At 48.8% G+C, this 15202-nt stretch overlaps 5 protein-coding genes and 2 non-coding genes across 7 annotated transcripts in view; 4 read left to right on the top strand and 3 right to left on the bottom strand.

The window, feature by feature from the left end:
* Positions 1-90: 90 nt before the first annotated feature.
* ASPWEDRAFT_t145 lies at positions 91-233 on the top strand. The gene has a single exon. It is a non-coding gene; the product is annotated as a tRNA-Leu (tRNA).
* Positions 234-739: 506 nt separating this feature from the next.
* Positions 740-857, bottom strand: ASPWEDRAFT_t116. Its single transcript has one exon. It is a non-coding gene; the product is annotated as a tRNA-Leu (tRNA).
* A 631-nt stretch (positions 858-1488) lies between these two features.
* Positions 1489-4052, top strand: dus3 (tRNA dihydrouridine synthase DUS3). The gene is made up of 3 exons (XM_040835240.1): positions 1489-1867; positions 1938-3830; positions 3893-4052. The coding sequence occupies exons 1-3, from the start codon at positions 1689-1691 to the stop codon at positions 3972-3974; spliced, it is 2154 nt and encodes a 717-aa protein (XP_040688634.1). The 5' UTR covers positions 1489-1688; the 3' UTR covers positions 3975-4052.
* Positions 4053-4674: 622 nt separating this feature from the next.
* ASPWEDRAFT_171787 (putative BAP31 domain protein) lies at positions 4675-5393 on the top strand (the record flags this gene model as incomplete). Its single annotated transcript, XM_040830840.1, has 3 exons — positions 4675-4785; positions 4851-4957; positions 5012-5393. 3 exons carry the CDS (start codon positions 4675-4677, stop codon positions 5391-5393), a joined length of 600 nt encoding a protein of 199 aa, XP_040688633.1.
* A 535-nt stretch (positions 5394-5928) lies between these two features.
* Positions 5929-7200, bottom strand: mdm12 (ERMES complex subunit MDM12; the record flags this gene model as incomplete). The annotated part of the gene is made up of 1 exon (XM_040830839.1): positions 5929-7200. The coding sequence occupies one exon, from the start codon at positions 7198-7200 to the stop codon at positions 5929-5931; it is 1272 nt and encodes a 423-aa protein (XP_040688632.1).
* Positions 7201-13658: 6458 nt separating this feature from the next.
* Positions 13659-14075, top strand: ASPWEDRAFT_171785 (uncharacterized protein; the record flags this gene model as incomplete). Its single annotated transcript, XM_040830838.1, has 1 exon — positions 13659-14075. The coding sequence occupies one exon, from the start codon at positions 13659-13661 to the stop codon at positions 14073-14075; it is 417 nt and encodes a 138-aa protein (XP_040688631.1).
* A 997-nt stretch (positions 14076-15072) lies between these two features.
* The window catches only part of ASPWEDRAFT_40090 (uncharacterized protein), a 578-nt gene continuing 448 nt past the window's right edge, over positions 15073-15202 (bottom strand). The window contains exon 2 of the mRNA XM_040835239.1: positions 15073-15097. Coding sequence (XP_040688630.1) covers positions 15081-15097 — 17 coding nt within the window. The 3' untranslated portion in view covers positions 15073-15080. The remainder of the gene's footprint in view (positions 15098-15202) is intronic.

Genomic DNA, 15202 nt, shown 5'->3' with positions numbered 1-15202 from the left:
AACTGTCACATGGATGTTAGCAAATGTTTTTTGGGGTCATTCACAATCTTGGAATGGAATTGACTATTTGGAAAATCGACCATATCAAATGGCAAGGTGGCCGAGTGGTCTAAGGCGCATGGTTCAGGCTCACCTGAATCCCCACCATATTCTGCGGTACTACGGTATCACAGTTAAGTGGTGAATTTCCATGTCTACAACAGTGGGCGGGGGTTCGAATCCCCCCCTTGTCAATTCTTCTTTTGCTATTTCCCCAGAAGAGTTCCTTCTTTTTGTCTTTTTTTGGCGATATCTACAATTATGGCTTAAGCAATCGAATCGAATAAAGGCTTGCTAAGCCGGATTTGGTTGCATTTCAAAGTTTTTGAGCATCCAGATAACTCGAAGTGAGTGTCCCAACTATAATCAGCATTCAAAAATCGAAAACGCATGGGCCAGTGATAGTTAAGTCTCTTGTAAAAATTCAAGTAGTGTACATAGTCCCAATCACAATCGCACTCGGCCTCGCCCTCAGCAAATAATGAAATGATAGGTTGTGATGATTAGGAAATGCATGCCAATTAATTCTGAACTATCATGGCAGCACAACATTCACTAAATGGTAAAACTATATCCAGGATGATGTACCTATCCATCTATGTACAGCCTACAACGAGAGAGAGTATGACAGGAAACAAGCCCGCCTTGTGTGAGGTATCACATTCGACGGATAGGATAAAAAAAAACATCAAAAATTATATGACAAGGGGGGGATTCGAACCCCCGCCCACTGTTGTAGACATGGAAATTCACCACTAATGTGATAGGGATTCAGGTTAACCTGAACCATGCGCCTTAGACCACTCGGCCACCTTGCCATTGGATGAACAAAGCTCTGCATTTCTTGCTCCAAGAGTCAAAATCAGGATAATAGCAAATCCGTGCTACTCCCAGGCGTACACTACAGTATGTAGTCTTCTCTGCATATCGATAGCAGCACAATGACCTGTCTGATATCACTTAATCCCACTATCGTATAGCTTTACTACCATTCTTAACCTGCCCTTGGTGCATCCGTTACAGTGTACCTAAATCTAGTTGAATTGGTTGCAGCACGTTGCGCCCTATTGTCTTACACACTATGTAGACTAGACCGAGCGTAGCATGAAGCTAAATCCCGAAACATCTCGAGGCGAAAGGCAGGGCTTCTAGAAAGCGCAAAAAAAGGTTCACTTTCGGTGGGCTGTGACCCGCCCTTCTGGTATTCTGGTATTCTGGTATTCCTGTCTCATACACATGTATTACATACATCGTATCAGTACGCCGTTTCCGTCATGTACTGAAAGCCACTTACTACCGCGTATACCGCCGCTTAGGTTGTCTCTAACGGGGTCCGTCCTCTGGACAGTCCCCGATGGAATTCCCGTGCTGCACCGCCACTATCCGCCCGCTGGGGTTTTGTTGCGCCACAGCGGATATGCAAACAGCGCAAACAGATTGTGCGCCACTAATGCAGCCTCTGGTGGGATGCGACGATGGTTTTTTTTTCCCTCTCCAACAGTGATGATCATTGTTCAGAGAGCAGAGTGTCGTTGAACTGATTATCAGGTTTCCTCTCTTTGTAGGGGTTATTACGTTATTTTGCACTCTGAACGAATTTTAGTTCGCCCATTTTGACTTGTATTTTTCTCAATCGAGAGCTTGTCGCAATGGCTTCGCAGCAGCCGGAGGTAAACGCTCCGCCCGCCAGCGTCGAAACACCGGCCCCCAAGCATGATATCTCGGATGGCGCGGCGGCTGCCAATGGTGCCGATGAGCCCCCTGCGAAGAGAGCAAGATTGGAGGAACCGGACCAGCGGAAGAAGGGCGTCGCGCCTGTCAAGCCTGAGTGCGTCTTTCCCCACCCTCCCAGCCACCGGGGTCGCTCATGATGAATCTAATCAATCATGGAATTTTAGGTATCTGGTGAAAGAGCAGAAGGCACAAACCGACCCAGAAACCAACCCAGATGACGCTGCCGAAGCCGCCCACCACGAGGGTCGCGAAGATGACAAGGGAGGAAAGAAGAAGAAGAACACCGGCCAGAACACAAATCGCCGTTTCGGAAAGTCTCTTGACGAAAAGGGTCTTTGCCCAACCAGAGTCCACAGCCCTGAGCTTTCCGCGGGCGAATGCAAATTTGCAGAGAAGTGCAAGTTCGAGCATGACCTGCGGGCTTACCTGAAGGAGCATAAGCGGGAGGATCTTACAACCCTCGACGGCGTCTGCCCAATCTGGGATGCTAAGGGGAAATGCTACTACGGGTGGAAATGTCGTCTCGTTGGCTCGCATATGACCGAACGGGAGACTGAAGATGGACGGAAGGAGTTGGTCTTGGTTGAGGATGAAGAACGCAAGAAAAAGGCGCAGCCCCTTGTCCCGCACGCTTCCGAGGATGGAGTTGTCAACATTGTTCCAATTCAGGAAAAGATGGCACTGTCGAGGAGGAAGACAAAGTTCCCGCGATCTGATTCGTACAACTCTTGGCTCGAAAAATCAGCCAAAGAACTGGAAAAGAATCTCCACGCACGTCGTCAGGAAGGCGGCGAAGATGCTGAACCGACGGAAGATCAGGTCAAGGAACAGAAGGAAGAAAACAGAGCTCAGTATATCGAGCCCCCTTTCTTGCCCTCGGAAAAGCGGCGCCTCTATTTTGGTCCAGAGACCCCCGCTCTGGCACCGTTGACGACCCAAGGCAATCTCCCTTTCCGCAGACTCTGTGTTGAACTTGGTGCGCAGCTTACTTACTCGGAGATGGCTGTGAGCATGCCATTGATCCAAGGTTCAAAGTCGGAATGGGCGTTGATGAGGGCCCACGAGTCTGAAGCACTCCCTCCTACTGTTTCCCCAAGGGACAGCGTCGTGCAGGGCTATGACAACTCCAAGGATCTCAGATTCGGCGCTCAGATTGCAGCCAACAAACCCTGGCAAGCACTCAAAGCTACCGAGGCTTTGTCTCAGCTTAGCCCTCACTTACGTGTGATCGATTTGAACTGCGGGTGCCCCATTGATCTCGTGTTCCGCGAGGGAGCTGGCTCGGCCTTGTTAGAACATCCGTCGAAGCTGGAAAAGATTCTCCGTGGCATGAACACTGTTTCTGAACACATCCCCATCTCCGCTAAAATCCGCATGGGTACTAGGGACAATCAACCGAATGCTTTGAAGCTTTGCGAACGTCTCATCCTCGGTGGTTATGAATCTGGCTTGACCAATGCTGGTACATCTGGTGTGGCTGCTCTTACTCTCCACGGACGAAGCAGACAGCAGCGGTACACCAAAAAGGCCGACTGGGAATACATTGCCGAATGCTCTGCTCTCATCAAGAGACTGGGAGAAAAGACAGATGCAGTTACAGACACTATCCGAGAGCCGGATGCCCGGACACAGCCAAACGGCGGAAAGGTATGGTTCCTTGGAAACGGAGACTGCTACTCCCAGAAAGATTATGACGACCACATCAACAACGCTGGGGTCGACACCGTCATGGTTGGCCGAGGAGCAATGATCAAGCCCTGGATCTTCGAGGAGATCCAATCGGGCCAGTATCTTGACAAGTCTGCTTCGGAGCGTTTGTCGCTGGTCGAAAAGTTCGCCAAATATGGACTTGAGAACTGGGGATCTGATGAGCACGGCGTTGGCACAACTAGACGCTTCATGCTCGAATGGCTGAGCTTCACTCACCGTTACGTGCCCATCGGGCTGCTCGAGTACCTCCCTCCCAACATCCAGGACCGACCTCCGGCTTGGAGAGGTAGAAATGAGTTGGAAACACTTCTGGGAAGTGGCAACTACAAGGATTGGATCAAGATCACGTAAGTCTTCTATTTCCATTTATTAACTTTTGCCATGTATCACAAGCTAACTGCAACAACAGCGAAATGTTCCTTGGCCCAACCCACAAGGACTTCAAGTTCGAGCCCAAGCACAAATCCAACTCTTATGAAGCGGAGGGTTAAACCTAGACGATTACGAACGTAGATGTATATACTGTAGCTACCATGCATATAGAAATAAAAAGCAATGTGGTTCTTGATGATAAAATTCGAAGTGTGGACAGAAACTAAGGTAGGACTAGATAGATCTCTCATCCGGGCATGATCGACAGCCTCGGGTCGGTCGAGCATGTCAAGGTCACGTGCGCAGGACAGGTTTCTGGCGGTGATGACGTCTTCCTCGCACCCAGAATTCCGCTCGCAAAAAGACCACCTCTCCTCCAACATCCGAGTCGAGTTTGCGGCCTTTTGCTCTCGATTCTCAGAGACATTTCTCTTTCTATTTGAAACTCTTTGTCCATCGAATCCATTTTATTTGGCTTTCGACGGAACCCCTGAAAGCACGTCTGACTCCTGAACCTTTGTTTACCTTTTCAACTCTTATCGCAGCCTTTCAGGCACCCACAGCCCAAAATCAATTTCTTCAACACCGTTAAGCCTTTATTCACAGGCACAATGACTCTCTACTACAGCCTTGTAAGTATCGATAAGTTTCTGCTTTCGTGACTCGCATCTTGAGATTCTTCTCGACATACGCTGCAGCCTGCAGCTCCCGCCACTTCTGCAAAGGACTCGTGAGATTGCTGTTTGGCATTGGCTTTTGTAGAAGCTTTCAACTAACCAAAATGTCTATCGCTAGGTCTTTTGCCTTTTGGTGTTTGAAATGGCCGTCTTCATGGCCCTTATCATCCCTCTCCCCTTCGTCGTCAAGCGGAAGATTTTCACCTTCATCTCGGAAAGTCCGGTAGTAGCGAAATTGCAATATGGTTTAAAAGTGAGCTTTTCTCTACCACCAAACAACATATTTTTACTTGGATAATCGATACTGACAATGACTAGATTACGTTCATCTTCATCCTCATCCTCTTCATTGACAGCGTCAACCGCGTCTACCGTGTGCAGCTTGAGCTGTCCACTTTCAGCAAGGAGGGTGCTATGGGACTTGGGTTGGTTTCTCCTTTATCTAACCAAATAATATGGCATGCTGACGATATCTTCAGAGGAGCGGCTGCTCTTGGTACCGATCGTATGGAAGTCCAGGCCCGCAAGTTCTACTCCCAGCGTAACATGTATCTCTGCGGTTTCACCCTCTTCCTCTCCCTGATCCTCAACCGCACCTACACCATGATCCTCGAAGTCCTCCGTCTTGAGGACAGAGTCAAGACCCTCGAGGGTGACAAGAAGGCAGGTGGCAAGGACTCTGCCCGTCTGGCTCAGGCCGGTGACGTTGGCGAGATTGGCCGTCTCAAGGAGAAGCTGGCCGCCAAGGACCGTGACCTTGAGACCCTGAAGAAGCAGTGTGAGGGACTCACTCGTGAGTACAACAACCTGGGTGACCAGGTTTCTGGCAGCAAGGACGAGGCCCCCAAGAAGGATCAGTAGATCTTTCGCAGTTTCAACTGATTTGAGGACTCGGAATGTTTGAGCCGTGGCTTTGAATTAGTTTACGGGTTCACGGATTTTTTGAGCTTCGTCGATCATGTTTCAGATTAAGGGACCTGTTACGTGTTAGTGCGTAGAATTCGGTTTGTTTTCGTTTAGCGGAGATCCCTACCTATGCACGGCAAAACCCAAGCTTCGGCTATCATAAATTGACGGAGGAATTAGGCGGGGCATATCTATCATACAAGCATGATTTACCCGTTTGTTAGTTTATTTCACTTTGATTTGATACGTATTGCAGCTGCGATGTAGATGATCTGATCATTTGTGGCGATTGACTGTCAGGTTAGCAGCTGCGTGCGAGAATATAATTCTGATACGAGTGCTTGTTTTGTCTATTCTTGTGCTGTGTGGTGTTGATAAAATGAAGATCTATAGCTTACAGTATATGGAAGTATTAGTGTTAATTAGCATAAGGGTAGATATTGATTAGAAGTCTATTTATTATTCGTAATTCATAAAAACTTCACGAAGCTCAAACCAAGAATGTCCAAAAGCTAGGATAAACAAGTTCTTCCTCGAAGATCCGGCGCACCTGAGCAAGAACAAAGCGTTCCACTTTGCCAACATTCTTCAAAACCTGCTTCCCGTCCTCTTTGCGGCCGATCTCACTTTCAACCCTAATCTCCTGCAGCAAACCCCCTTGCCGCTTTTGCGATGCAGACGCATCCCCACCACTAGCCCCTCCCCCGCCTTCTTGCTGATCCGAACCGATCAGGGCATCTGCATCTTCGGCGGATAGGAAGCAAAAATGGACTCGCTTGCGGATGTACGCGATCACGGCTACACCGTCAAAGGTTAGACCTGTGACGTTCAACATCAGTGGTAATCCCACGAAGCTGGGCATGGGGTAGTCTAGAAGGATTTCCGCCGTCAAGGACAGACGTATGTCTCCTGCGTACTTGGCGTGGCAGAGTACTTGGAAGTCTTCGGGTTTACGCTCTCGCATGCATGGTAGATGGAAAGGATGTTCCGGAGAAGGGTCTAGAGGCTCGTCCTGTCCCTGGTGTGATCCGTGGTCGTTTCCAACCGCAGCGTCGCCATCCTGGGACGGATGGGTGTTGGCCGTTGATGGGCGGGAAGCGGAGTTGCTAGTATCAATGTCCGGTTCTGCGCGCTGGTGTTGTTGTTGGGCTGCTGCGTACTGTCGACTCTGGCTTCCGGGTCCTATTCCCGAATCTGACCAACCACTCGCGAAGGGGGTTCCACCTGCCACTGCTGCAAGGGGCGTTTGTGTTCCCGATAGCCCGCCAAGGGACATAAGATGGTAGCCAAGAGTCGATGTTCCGCCGGGAATACCGGGCGTTCCAGCGCGGGGTAGGAAATGGGGGTTCAGGTGCTCGCCCAGAGGCCTTGGAGATCGTAGGGGCGAGAGTCGGTAGTCGTGTTCGAATGGGTCTCGCAGCGGATGGTTCATGGGCAGATCATCTCGAAATGGGGACTCGCTGAGCCCTGAATTTGTCCTGGCCCATTGGCTGTCTGGCTCCGATACAAGGTCTTCGGACAAATCGGATGCTTCATCGTCTTCATCCTCCTCGTAGAAGTCTGCGAACGGTTCACAGAAATCTTTGATCTCCAGATCAGGTGGTATGGTACCAAAATCGAAGGAATGGACCTGTACAGAACGGATAAAGCGTGGGAGGGCCACCTGCTGGAACTTGTCGTGGATGAAGGAGCGGATACGCTCTGCCAGAGCTTCACCGTCCGGACCAGAGGTGGCTGTCCCCCAGTTAACGTCTATGGACATCACATGTGCGTATCAAACCAGGACCCGATACGGCGGAGTATCTCGAGGGCAAAAATGACCCCAATGGCAAAATCGACGATGGAGAGAGATGATGGGGATGGATTACAATCACGGATGCCCGTTGGAGAGCTGCGGGTGCAGACCAGATCACGTGCCACTGGACATCGACGACACGCCAACGTCAACTGCTCGCATCATTGAGACTTCGTCTTCGCACATCAGAGGCAACAATGTGCAGGAGGAGACTCCAGATGTTATTTACATTTGTCTCTGCACTGCAATGATTGAATGATACTGAACATGCTGAAATCGAGTGCAGACAGATAGTTGGCACGCCGCTTGGGCTCTACTGACCCAGCACTCTGGTTCACCCGCGGACTCGAGTCTGCGGGCCTTTTTTCGCGCACAAAGAAAGGACACAAATTGCGGCGCTGCACGGAGGAACTGCTCCAAGAGGAGAATGAACTCAGGCCCTCCGTCTCCTCAGTAGGAGATTAGCCCTCATTGCCGTGGGACCCAACCTACGAGATTGATCCATATCATAGGGCACCCAACACTCGCCGGCCTTTGACCACAGTCATTGGCTTCTCAATTGCCCTCGAGTACATAGAGATTGGCAGGAAATGCCTGCTTTTATGAAGTCAGGGTTTGTTGCGACATTTTACTCTTGCTTCCCCCCCTTTTTTTAACTTCCCCCCTCATTACGTTATAACTGATTCATGGGCATTGTGCCTCTCTTTTCCCATGATCAGCCCTTTATCGCACTATGGGACGGAGAAGGATGCCCCATAACTTTTGGCGTGATTTTTTTTAACGCGCGTCTGCTATCTGACCCTGTCAGGTTTCCCATTATTCCTCCGAGATTGCAGGGAATCCATTCTAGAACCTGTCTAAAAATCTTTTTCAAATCATTATGGTTCGACGGCGGAAATTGTACACTTGGACCTCCCCGAAGGGACATCACACTGCACATTGACCACAGTCCACACAAATCTCCAATATGGACACAATTAACGAGTCAATGGTCAACTAAACGCGTGCATTGGTTCAGGGCATTTGGATCGCCACTAGAATGTCCACGTCTCGAGCCCTTCGGGTCCTCTTCCGTACCGCGTTTCTTTGTTCGATTTGACAGCCCAACATCAGCTGATGAATCTCTTCTGCGGCGCTAATGCACCTTTGGGGCACCTCAACCGAGGCCAGTTGCCTATCGTTTTTTTGCCATTAAGAGCCATCAGCGGCGCAAGAACCTTTCAACTTGACATTTAGACTTGCTAGCAAATTCGAAACTTGGCACCAGTGGTGGGATTTTGCTAGCCATTTGATTCCCTCGCACTTCGCCATCTGGCACAGCTCTTGACGACTCGGGAGTCTAAGACTCCGGTGAACAGGAAATAAGTCTCCGTTTTTATTTCTCTCAATAATATTATTCCCTATTCTACAAGCTCCAACTTGGGCAGCCACTTTAGGTAAGACATCAATCTAAGAAAAGGAAGAGGGGAGAAAAGGAAAGAAAAAGAGCCCCGCTCGGGAGAGCGTAAATCAGCCGGAATTAAACGCCATTGATCACCGGAATTTCGTTCATTATAGCCGCGTGCATGAGTCTTGCAACATGGGTCAGCCTAATGGATGGCACGGGTGGCGTAGCCACCACCTACAACTCTGAACAGACCCTACCAACAACATACATTGGCCGAACCGCAAGATCGATGGAAAATCTCGGGGACTCCGTGGCGATGTCTCTTTCAAGTCTCACGTTCGGGGCAACCGCCAATTGGTGACCAGGTCCAGTTTTGTCAGCCGATGATTAGCTATCCCTACACGGCCTCATGGCACAACAATGCTACCATTATCTGGTTTTTGTTTTTCATTATTGAATGCGTGACGGACAACCTGCCCACGAGTCAATTCCCAAACCCGTAACTTCCCTGATCTCGTGGCACTCGGCCACGGCGAGTATTCTAGCCAACAACAACACCTCCGATCTCCCACTGCCCACCTCTTAGCTGCTTGGCGTACGGAAGCCGGCGATTGCTCCATGACAGGCAGATATGGCTGATCACTCGGATCATGGAGGGGCAAAGCATGCTTAAGTCATGCGATAACAATGAGATCAGAGGTCTCCCCCCTCCAACATGTAAGGGAAGGGGGGGGGGGTGGTCGACTTTAGAAATTCGAATTTCCCCGATAAATACTCGAGAAACTGGAGAAAGCAAACATGGAGAAAAGGGGGAAACAAGGCAGATCCCAACGCCCCCACCAACACTTACGATATTCCTGGGTTCTGATTGCAAGATATGAATGATGCCGCTAATGTGTTATGCACAAGCGCCTTCCCTCGTCACGGTTACAGTGCAGTGATTCATAGACACCTGATTCTCTTATCTTCCCATGTGGGTTTTGGATTATCATAGGGTTACTTTGATAGTACCTAATCCCTCTACATGTTGAAGTTAAAGTAGGATTTCGAGAGTCAAAATTTCAGGATAGCAGATAAACATGGCATTAAAAACAACAATCAAAAGGAGTGTAACACTAAAGCCAGTGGTATAATGAAACATAGAAATGTATGCTTGACAGGCGGAAAAAAAATACAAGGAGAGAAAGAAGAAGTCCATTTCAGCAGAGAGAAAAAAACGAGGGGAAAAAGGACCTGAACAGATCAGAAACCAAAAAAGCAGCAAAACAAGACAAGAAACAAAGCAAGGCAGAAACAAATCAGTCGGGGAATAGAACTGGAAGCCAAAAAAACATTGACAGACAGACTCTCCTTTTTTTTTTTTGGATCAGTTTTTATCAGTTTTCGTGTTGAAGGCAAAGGAAAAAAACAAAGAGTAGCAAAAATGTGGTCACTTCCCCCCGCCTCTCTCTCGCTCTTCTTCTCTCTCTCCATAGACTCTTCCTTCTATAAGACGCATCGAGACAAAATCTTTCAAAAATGCACAAGCTCAAGCAGGAATCGGCAAACTTCGATGGTGACAGTAATGCATATTAAGTGTTGAACACGGGGGGTGCAAAGATTCCTATGCCATCTAGTTAATACATGGGGCCCTTCGAATCTGGTTTTATATACTTACTCGGCTTGATATCTCTCTCGGCCTGGCTTATTGGCCACCATGCTTGGGGCAGTTGTATCCCTCTCTCGTTCTGATCTGCTGTCTCACGCCAGTGCAGTCACCTCCCCTTCTTGCGCAGTAGACGACATCTCCTTCCTTGTGGGTGCAGCCGCAGTCGTACTTGATGAAGTATTGGGAGCACATTTTGACGTGGGGATTGGGGGTTTTTGAAATTGAATGAATTCGAATAGTAGAATTGAAGAGGAAAGATTGAGATTGAGAAATGAAAGGGTTTATGTGTTTTTGTTGGCTTTGTTGTTGTCAAGATGGGAACGGAGGAAGTGGATTTAGAAACTTGGTGGTTTCTTTGCTTTCCGGTTGTAGGAAAGATGAATGGATTGATTGATTGATTGATCGATTGCTGTGCTGATGATATTGAAACAAATCGAGGGGTCATTGAGGGAGTTTATATAACATTTCTCTCTCAGCCCTGGAGGTTTCCAAAAGCCCGCGATGGAGAGGCAGCGATGACTGTGAACACAACACCTGTGCTGTGCCGCAACGGCAACGTACGCCGAAAAATCCAGGTGTCAGGGAACAACAGCCTACGCCTTTTTTTTTTTTCCTTCCCCCCCTAAGAAAAAAAAAATTAATTATTATTATTATTATAATTATGATTATTGTTTTTCTTTTTTGCCCCTGCTCTCACAAGGCAGCATTGCAAAGTCAAGAGATGCGCCGCAAAGTTGGTGATTCAATCTACATCTCACGTTTGAACGAAAATTATTCCAACAAAAGGAACCAAAAACTGACAAATCAAGGCTTACTTGCTCCGGATCGAAAAGAACTACTGCACCCGGTTTCCCCAACACCAGACAACAAAAAAACAACAGAATTGGCGGTTAGGTGGATCATCAACGACGGTGGTGTCCGCCCGGGATTCATCTAAATGGGAGGGAGTCATGGACTCATGGCCAAGGGGGGCCAATGGTGGATGACGGGTATAGGACCATCGGCGGGAGTCGATCACAGCCGTTGTCCCAAGCTTGATTAAACTTCCGCAGCTGCATCCTGGAGAACTTTGACATCATCCTGAAGACACTGCGGCAGCCTGCGGAGGGTCAGTCACATATGCTAGTAAGGGGAACCCAACAATTCCGTTATCAAATCAGTTCTCGCAGCCGACCAACAGTGTTCATGCATGCAGTCCTTGGGGTCATGCCGCAATAAGGCACTCAACGGGAACATCTGATGAATGTCACGCAGCGACAATCAGACCCTGCCTTGGTTCTATTCTCATCATGTGCTCTCCTAATACCACCCCCTGAATGGGAGGACGAGAATCGTTGCCATCTGGCCCACTGAGGAGGCTGTTCCCCGGTAGTCACCGTATGGGGTTTCTGCCAATCTTCTTTACCGTTGGATTGTTATTCGTGTGCCTGGCACTGCTTGGATAAGACTTGGGTGGGGACGAAAAGGACTGCGGTACAACAAGTTGACTGATGAGCCACTTGGATTTGGCCTAGTCAAGGGGGGGCCGCAATCTCAAGGCAACCTTTTCTCTCACACTTTGATTCTTTTTGTCCCACGTCAACATCATCAAACGACCGTTTGGGAAGGTCGATAAGGACCTGGCAACAGCATTGTTTGAGGCTAGAGCAATCAGCCTGCAAGGGAGTCATTGTCATCACAGGAATTTCGAATCACAGCCTCCAGACTGACCAATATCGAAACAAGCAAGACATAACTCCAGGGCGCAGTTGGTGATATCTGCAGGTCCCGGGGGCGATTTGAACTGGCTAGTAAGCTGCAATGTGATGAGAAAATAACAATAATAATTGGGAGGTAGCATCGAATGAAGGGGATCCCTCAGATGGCTAACAACCAAAAACTTGCTGAGTAGACTCAGTGTTGGCCGTCTGTGATATTGGCAGTTGGCGCAGAGTTTCGTTCTGGTCTTCCAATGTCGGCTAAACTGGCGTTCGTGCCGCAGAACAAAACAACCTCCGCCTATGGATTTAGTCCATCGCCAAAGGTGAAGAAGACAAATTGCGGGCACAGCACTTGCGGTGCGCTGGCGAAGAGAAGAAAAGAAAAATCCTCTGGCCCGTAGCTCTCGCCAGTGCACTTTGAGCCGCTGAGCTTCCGCGCCACAATCCAGCTGTGTCGAGTCGATATGGCGCGGAGGCTTGGGGCGCCAAGTGAGCAACAAATCAAGAGGTCGAACCAGGTCGATTGATATAGCCGCCGTTGGCTCTCCCTGTCGAATGGGGCCGTGGAGAGGAAATCTTCTGGCCGAGCAATAAGCATGCTAAGGCTGTCTAGAAGGCTGAGAGCAAGGGGAAGGGAAGAAGAAAAGACGTCCTGTTTGAGTTATGTGTCGAGAGCGCAGGAGGCTCGGGGCACGTGACTTGACGCTTTTCTTTCGTTTGAACGACTGAACAACAAGTCAACAACTGCATTCTCTCAAACAAATCGCTCTGATCAACATCGTGATGTTTTTCTCGTCTGTTCATTCTTCCCAGATCATCTGTCCCCTGGCTCGAAAAGTCACGATCAACGATAAACGATAGATGCACCGTGTCAAGTACCAAGGCAGAGTGCTGCAATAATTTTACCCCTTCATAAAAGATTCATCCGATAATCGGCCTACAGCTTCTTATCTACCATTCTATCGACTGGGCGCCCGCATATTCTAGAAAGGCCCCTCCGAAACCTGGAGAATGGCAGATAGAGCCAGATTGCCTCCGCTCTGACGTTGAGCTCACCCTGCCAAGTGAACAAGACCGAATGATCGACTGGGGAGAATGCCCAGACGGATACCAGCCAGAGAGGATACTACATGAAAAATAAAAAAATGTAGTTTGAAGATGCATCTATCGGCTTCGGTATTCAATAGTCAAGGCTGGCTGTGTCTTGGCTTGCAAGCTTCCTGGTTGCTGATCATCCGAGACTGAATTTCGGGTGCGTGTCGGGCCTTGTGGGAGGGGGAGGATGCTTGCGCAACAAGAGGGACAACACAGGCTTGGCAAGTCCGGATATGTTATTTTTATTGACTCCAGACAGGCTGACATGGTGTGCCTGCTACCAGAAAGTCCGTAAAGGGGGAGGGGGGGGGGTTCGTGATGTTCGCTGGGAATGACGCCGAGGCCCCATTCATTTCCGGTTTGGGCGGAGGTGGCATTGCTCCGCCATACATGTGAATTGCTTTTGCAGCATGTTTTATCAGCTCCTTCAGCTTGTCCCACTGCCGGGGAAGAGCGACGATGACTGCCTGACCATTGTCTATTCCCCCCCACTTTATCTCATCTGCAGGTGGGCTGGCTGAGATACGCTTGAGGTTGATCGGCATCCGTCGGTGACTTCCCCCCATGGCCTCCGGTCAACCCCTCCATCGTCCAGATGCGTCTTGACTCTTGGCCGGCTTTTCAAATGTATATAAAGGCTGCTGAATCCCCTCGAAGAATCAGAACAACAACTCTCTTCTTCCCAGTTTCCAAAAGTCTTTCAATCTCCAAGTCTTCCATACCAAAAGTTATCCACCTTTACCTTCTACCAACCTCCATCAAACACAAACACCTCCAAACACTCAAAATGTACACCATCACTCCCACCGCCAAGTTCCTTGTCCTCTCTCCCGTCCTGAACGGCCCCGACCGCAAAGTCGAAGCTCCCGCCCACAAGTTCCTCGTCTTGTCGCCTACCCAGACTGGCCCTGACTCCGGCGTCTCCAGCCAGGCCTCGTTGAGCCCTACTCTCACTGCCCAAGGACGTGGACGGTCCGACAGCTACTCCTCGACCAGCACCAACGAGTTGTAAATCTTCTCTTTCCACATGGGCTACGACGCTCTCCCCAAGACGAACCAGAGCATGAATCGCGCGGGACACGATTATTCAATTCACCGAGTCGAGATGCCTCCATCCCAACTCTAGGACCACTCGAGGAGGAAATCTTTTGAGCGGGACGTTTTCTTTTTTTCCTAACTTTTCATTTTGTGCGATTTCCGGATACCAAGGGATACAGCCTATAAGCGCGGGTTGTTTTTTTGTTTTCTTTTTTTCACGATGCAGTAGATACACACAACACACATGCATACATACAATATGTACGAATGGCTGCCTGATGAGTTGATATTTGCCAAGCCATGTGCAATCTGATAAATACAAAACCGAGTTACACAAGCCAAGCCATACTGCCATAGTAGTCTTTATTTTTAATTTTCCAGAAATTAACTTCTGTGTAGCCAACCTGCCAAGCGCACTGCCCCTTGATCTGAGCTTGTAAGGAAGGGGGGAAAGGTAAATCTGAAGATGTCTATCTTCAGTCTAAGACACATGTAGCCCCCGGTGATGATATCCTGAATCATCCCATCTAGATTAAGCCGGGGTAGGGGTGGTGTCTGAAAATCTAGACCAACCAAAACACCCCACATTCCGGTGAACATCAGCATACTACTACCAACTACTACCTGTCACTCTCCGTCCAGAGTACTACTATGCACAGCAAAACACCCTTGCTAATAGCATTATATCATTATTCTGTATCCTGATAAGAAAGCCGATCATCGCAGAAGGAGCAGCAAAAAGCAAAAAAAGAGCCAATCAGCGCGTCGCCAGCTTCACGTTTTGCGCGTTGGGCCACTTGGCATTTGCCATTTCGGTTACGGAAAGGGAGATGCACCGCCAAGGATTCTGTGGTCATGGGACTTGTCTTTTTTTGTTTTTATTTTCACTATTTGGTTTTGGTGTGAAGTTGATGAAGTGTTATTCTGTTGAGGATAGAATGATGTAGAGGAGTACCAAGGTCCCCATCTCCTACACTCATCATATCCATATCCATCCATCAATAACATCATCATCATCATCATCATCATCATCATCATCATCATCATCATCATCATCATCATCATCATCATCATCATCATCATCATCATCATCATCATCAT

The sequence above is a fragment of the Aspergillus wentii genome, assembly GCF_001890725.1.
Source record: "Aspergillus wentii DTO 134E9 unplaced genomic scaffold ASPWEscaffold_4, whole genome shotgun sequence".
NCBI classification, from domain to species: domain Eukaryota; kingdom Fungi; phylum Ascomycota; class Eurotiomycetes; order Eurotiales; family Aspergillaceae; genus Aspergillus; species Aspergillus wentii.
This window is presented reverse-complemented; position numbering and strand designations above follow the sequence as displayed.

Bases quoted from the DNA above. Each gene is read 5' to 3' on its own strand.
- dus3 (XM_040835240.1), top strand. From the start codon at position 1,689: ATGGCTTCGCAGCAGCCGGAGGTAAACGCTCCGCCCGCCAGCGTCGAA. The intron at 1,868-1,937 runs GTGCGTCTTTCC...ATGGAATTTTAG, and splicing joins GTCGCGCCTGTCAAGCCTGA to GTATCTGGTGAAAGAGCAGA. The intron at 3,831-3,892 runs GTAAGTCTTCTA...CTGCAACAACAG, and splicing joins AAGGATTGGATCAAGATCAC to CGAAATGTTCCTTGGCCCAA.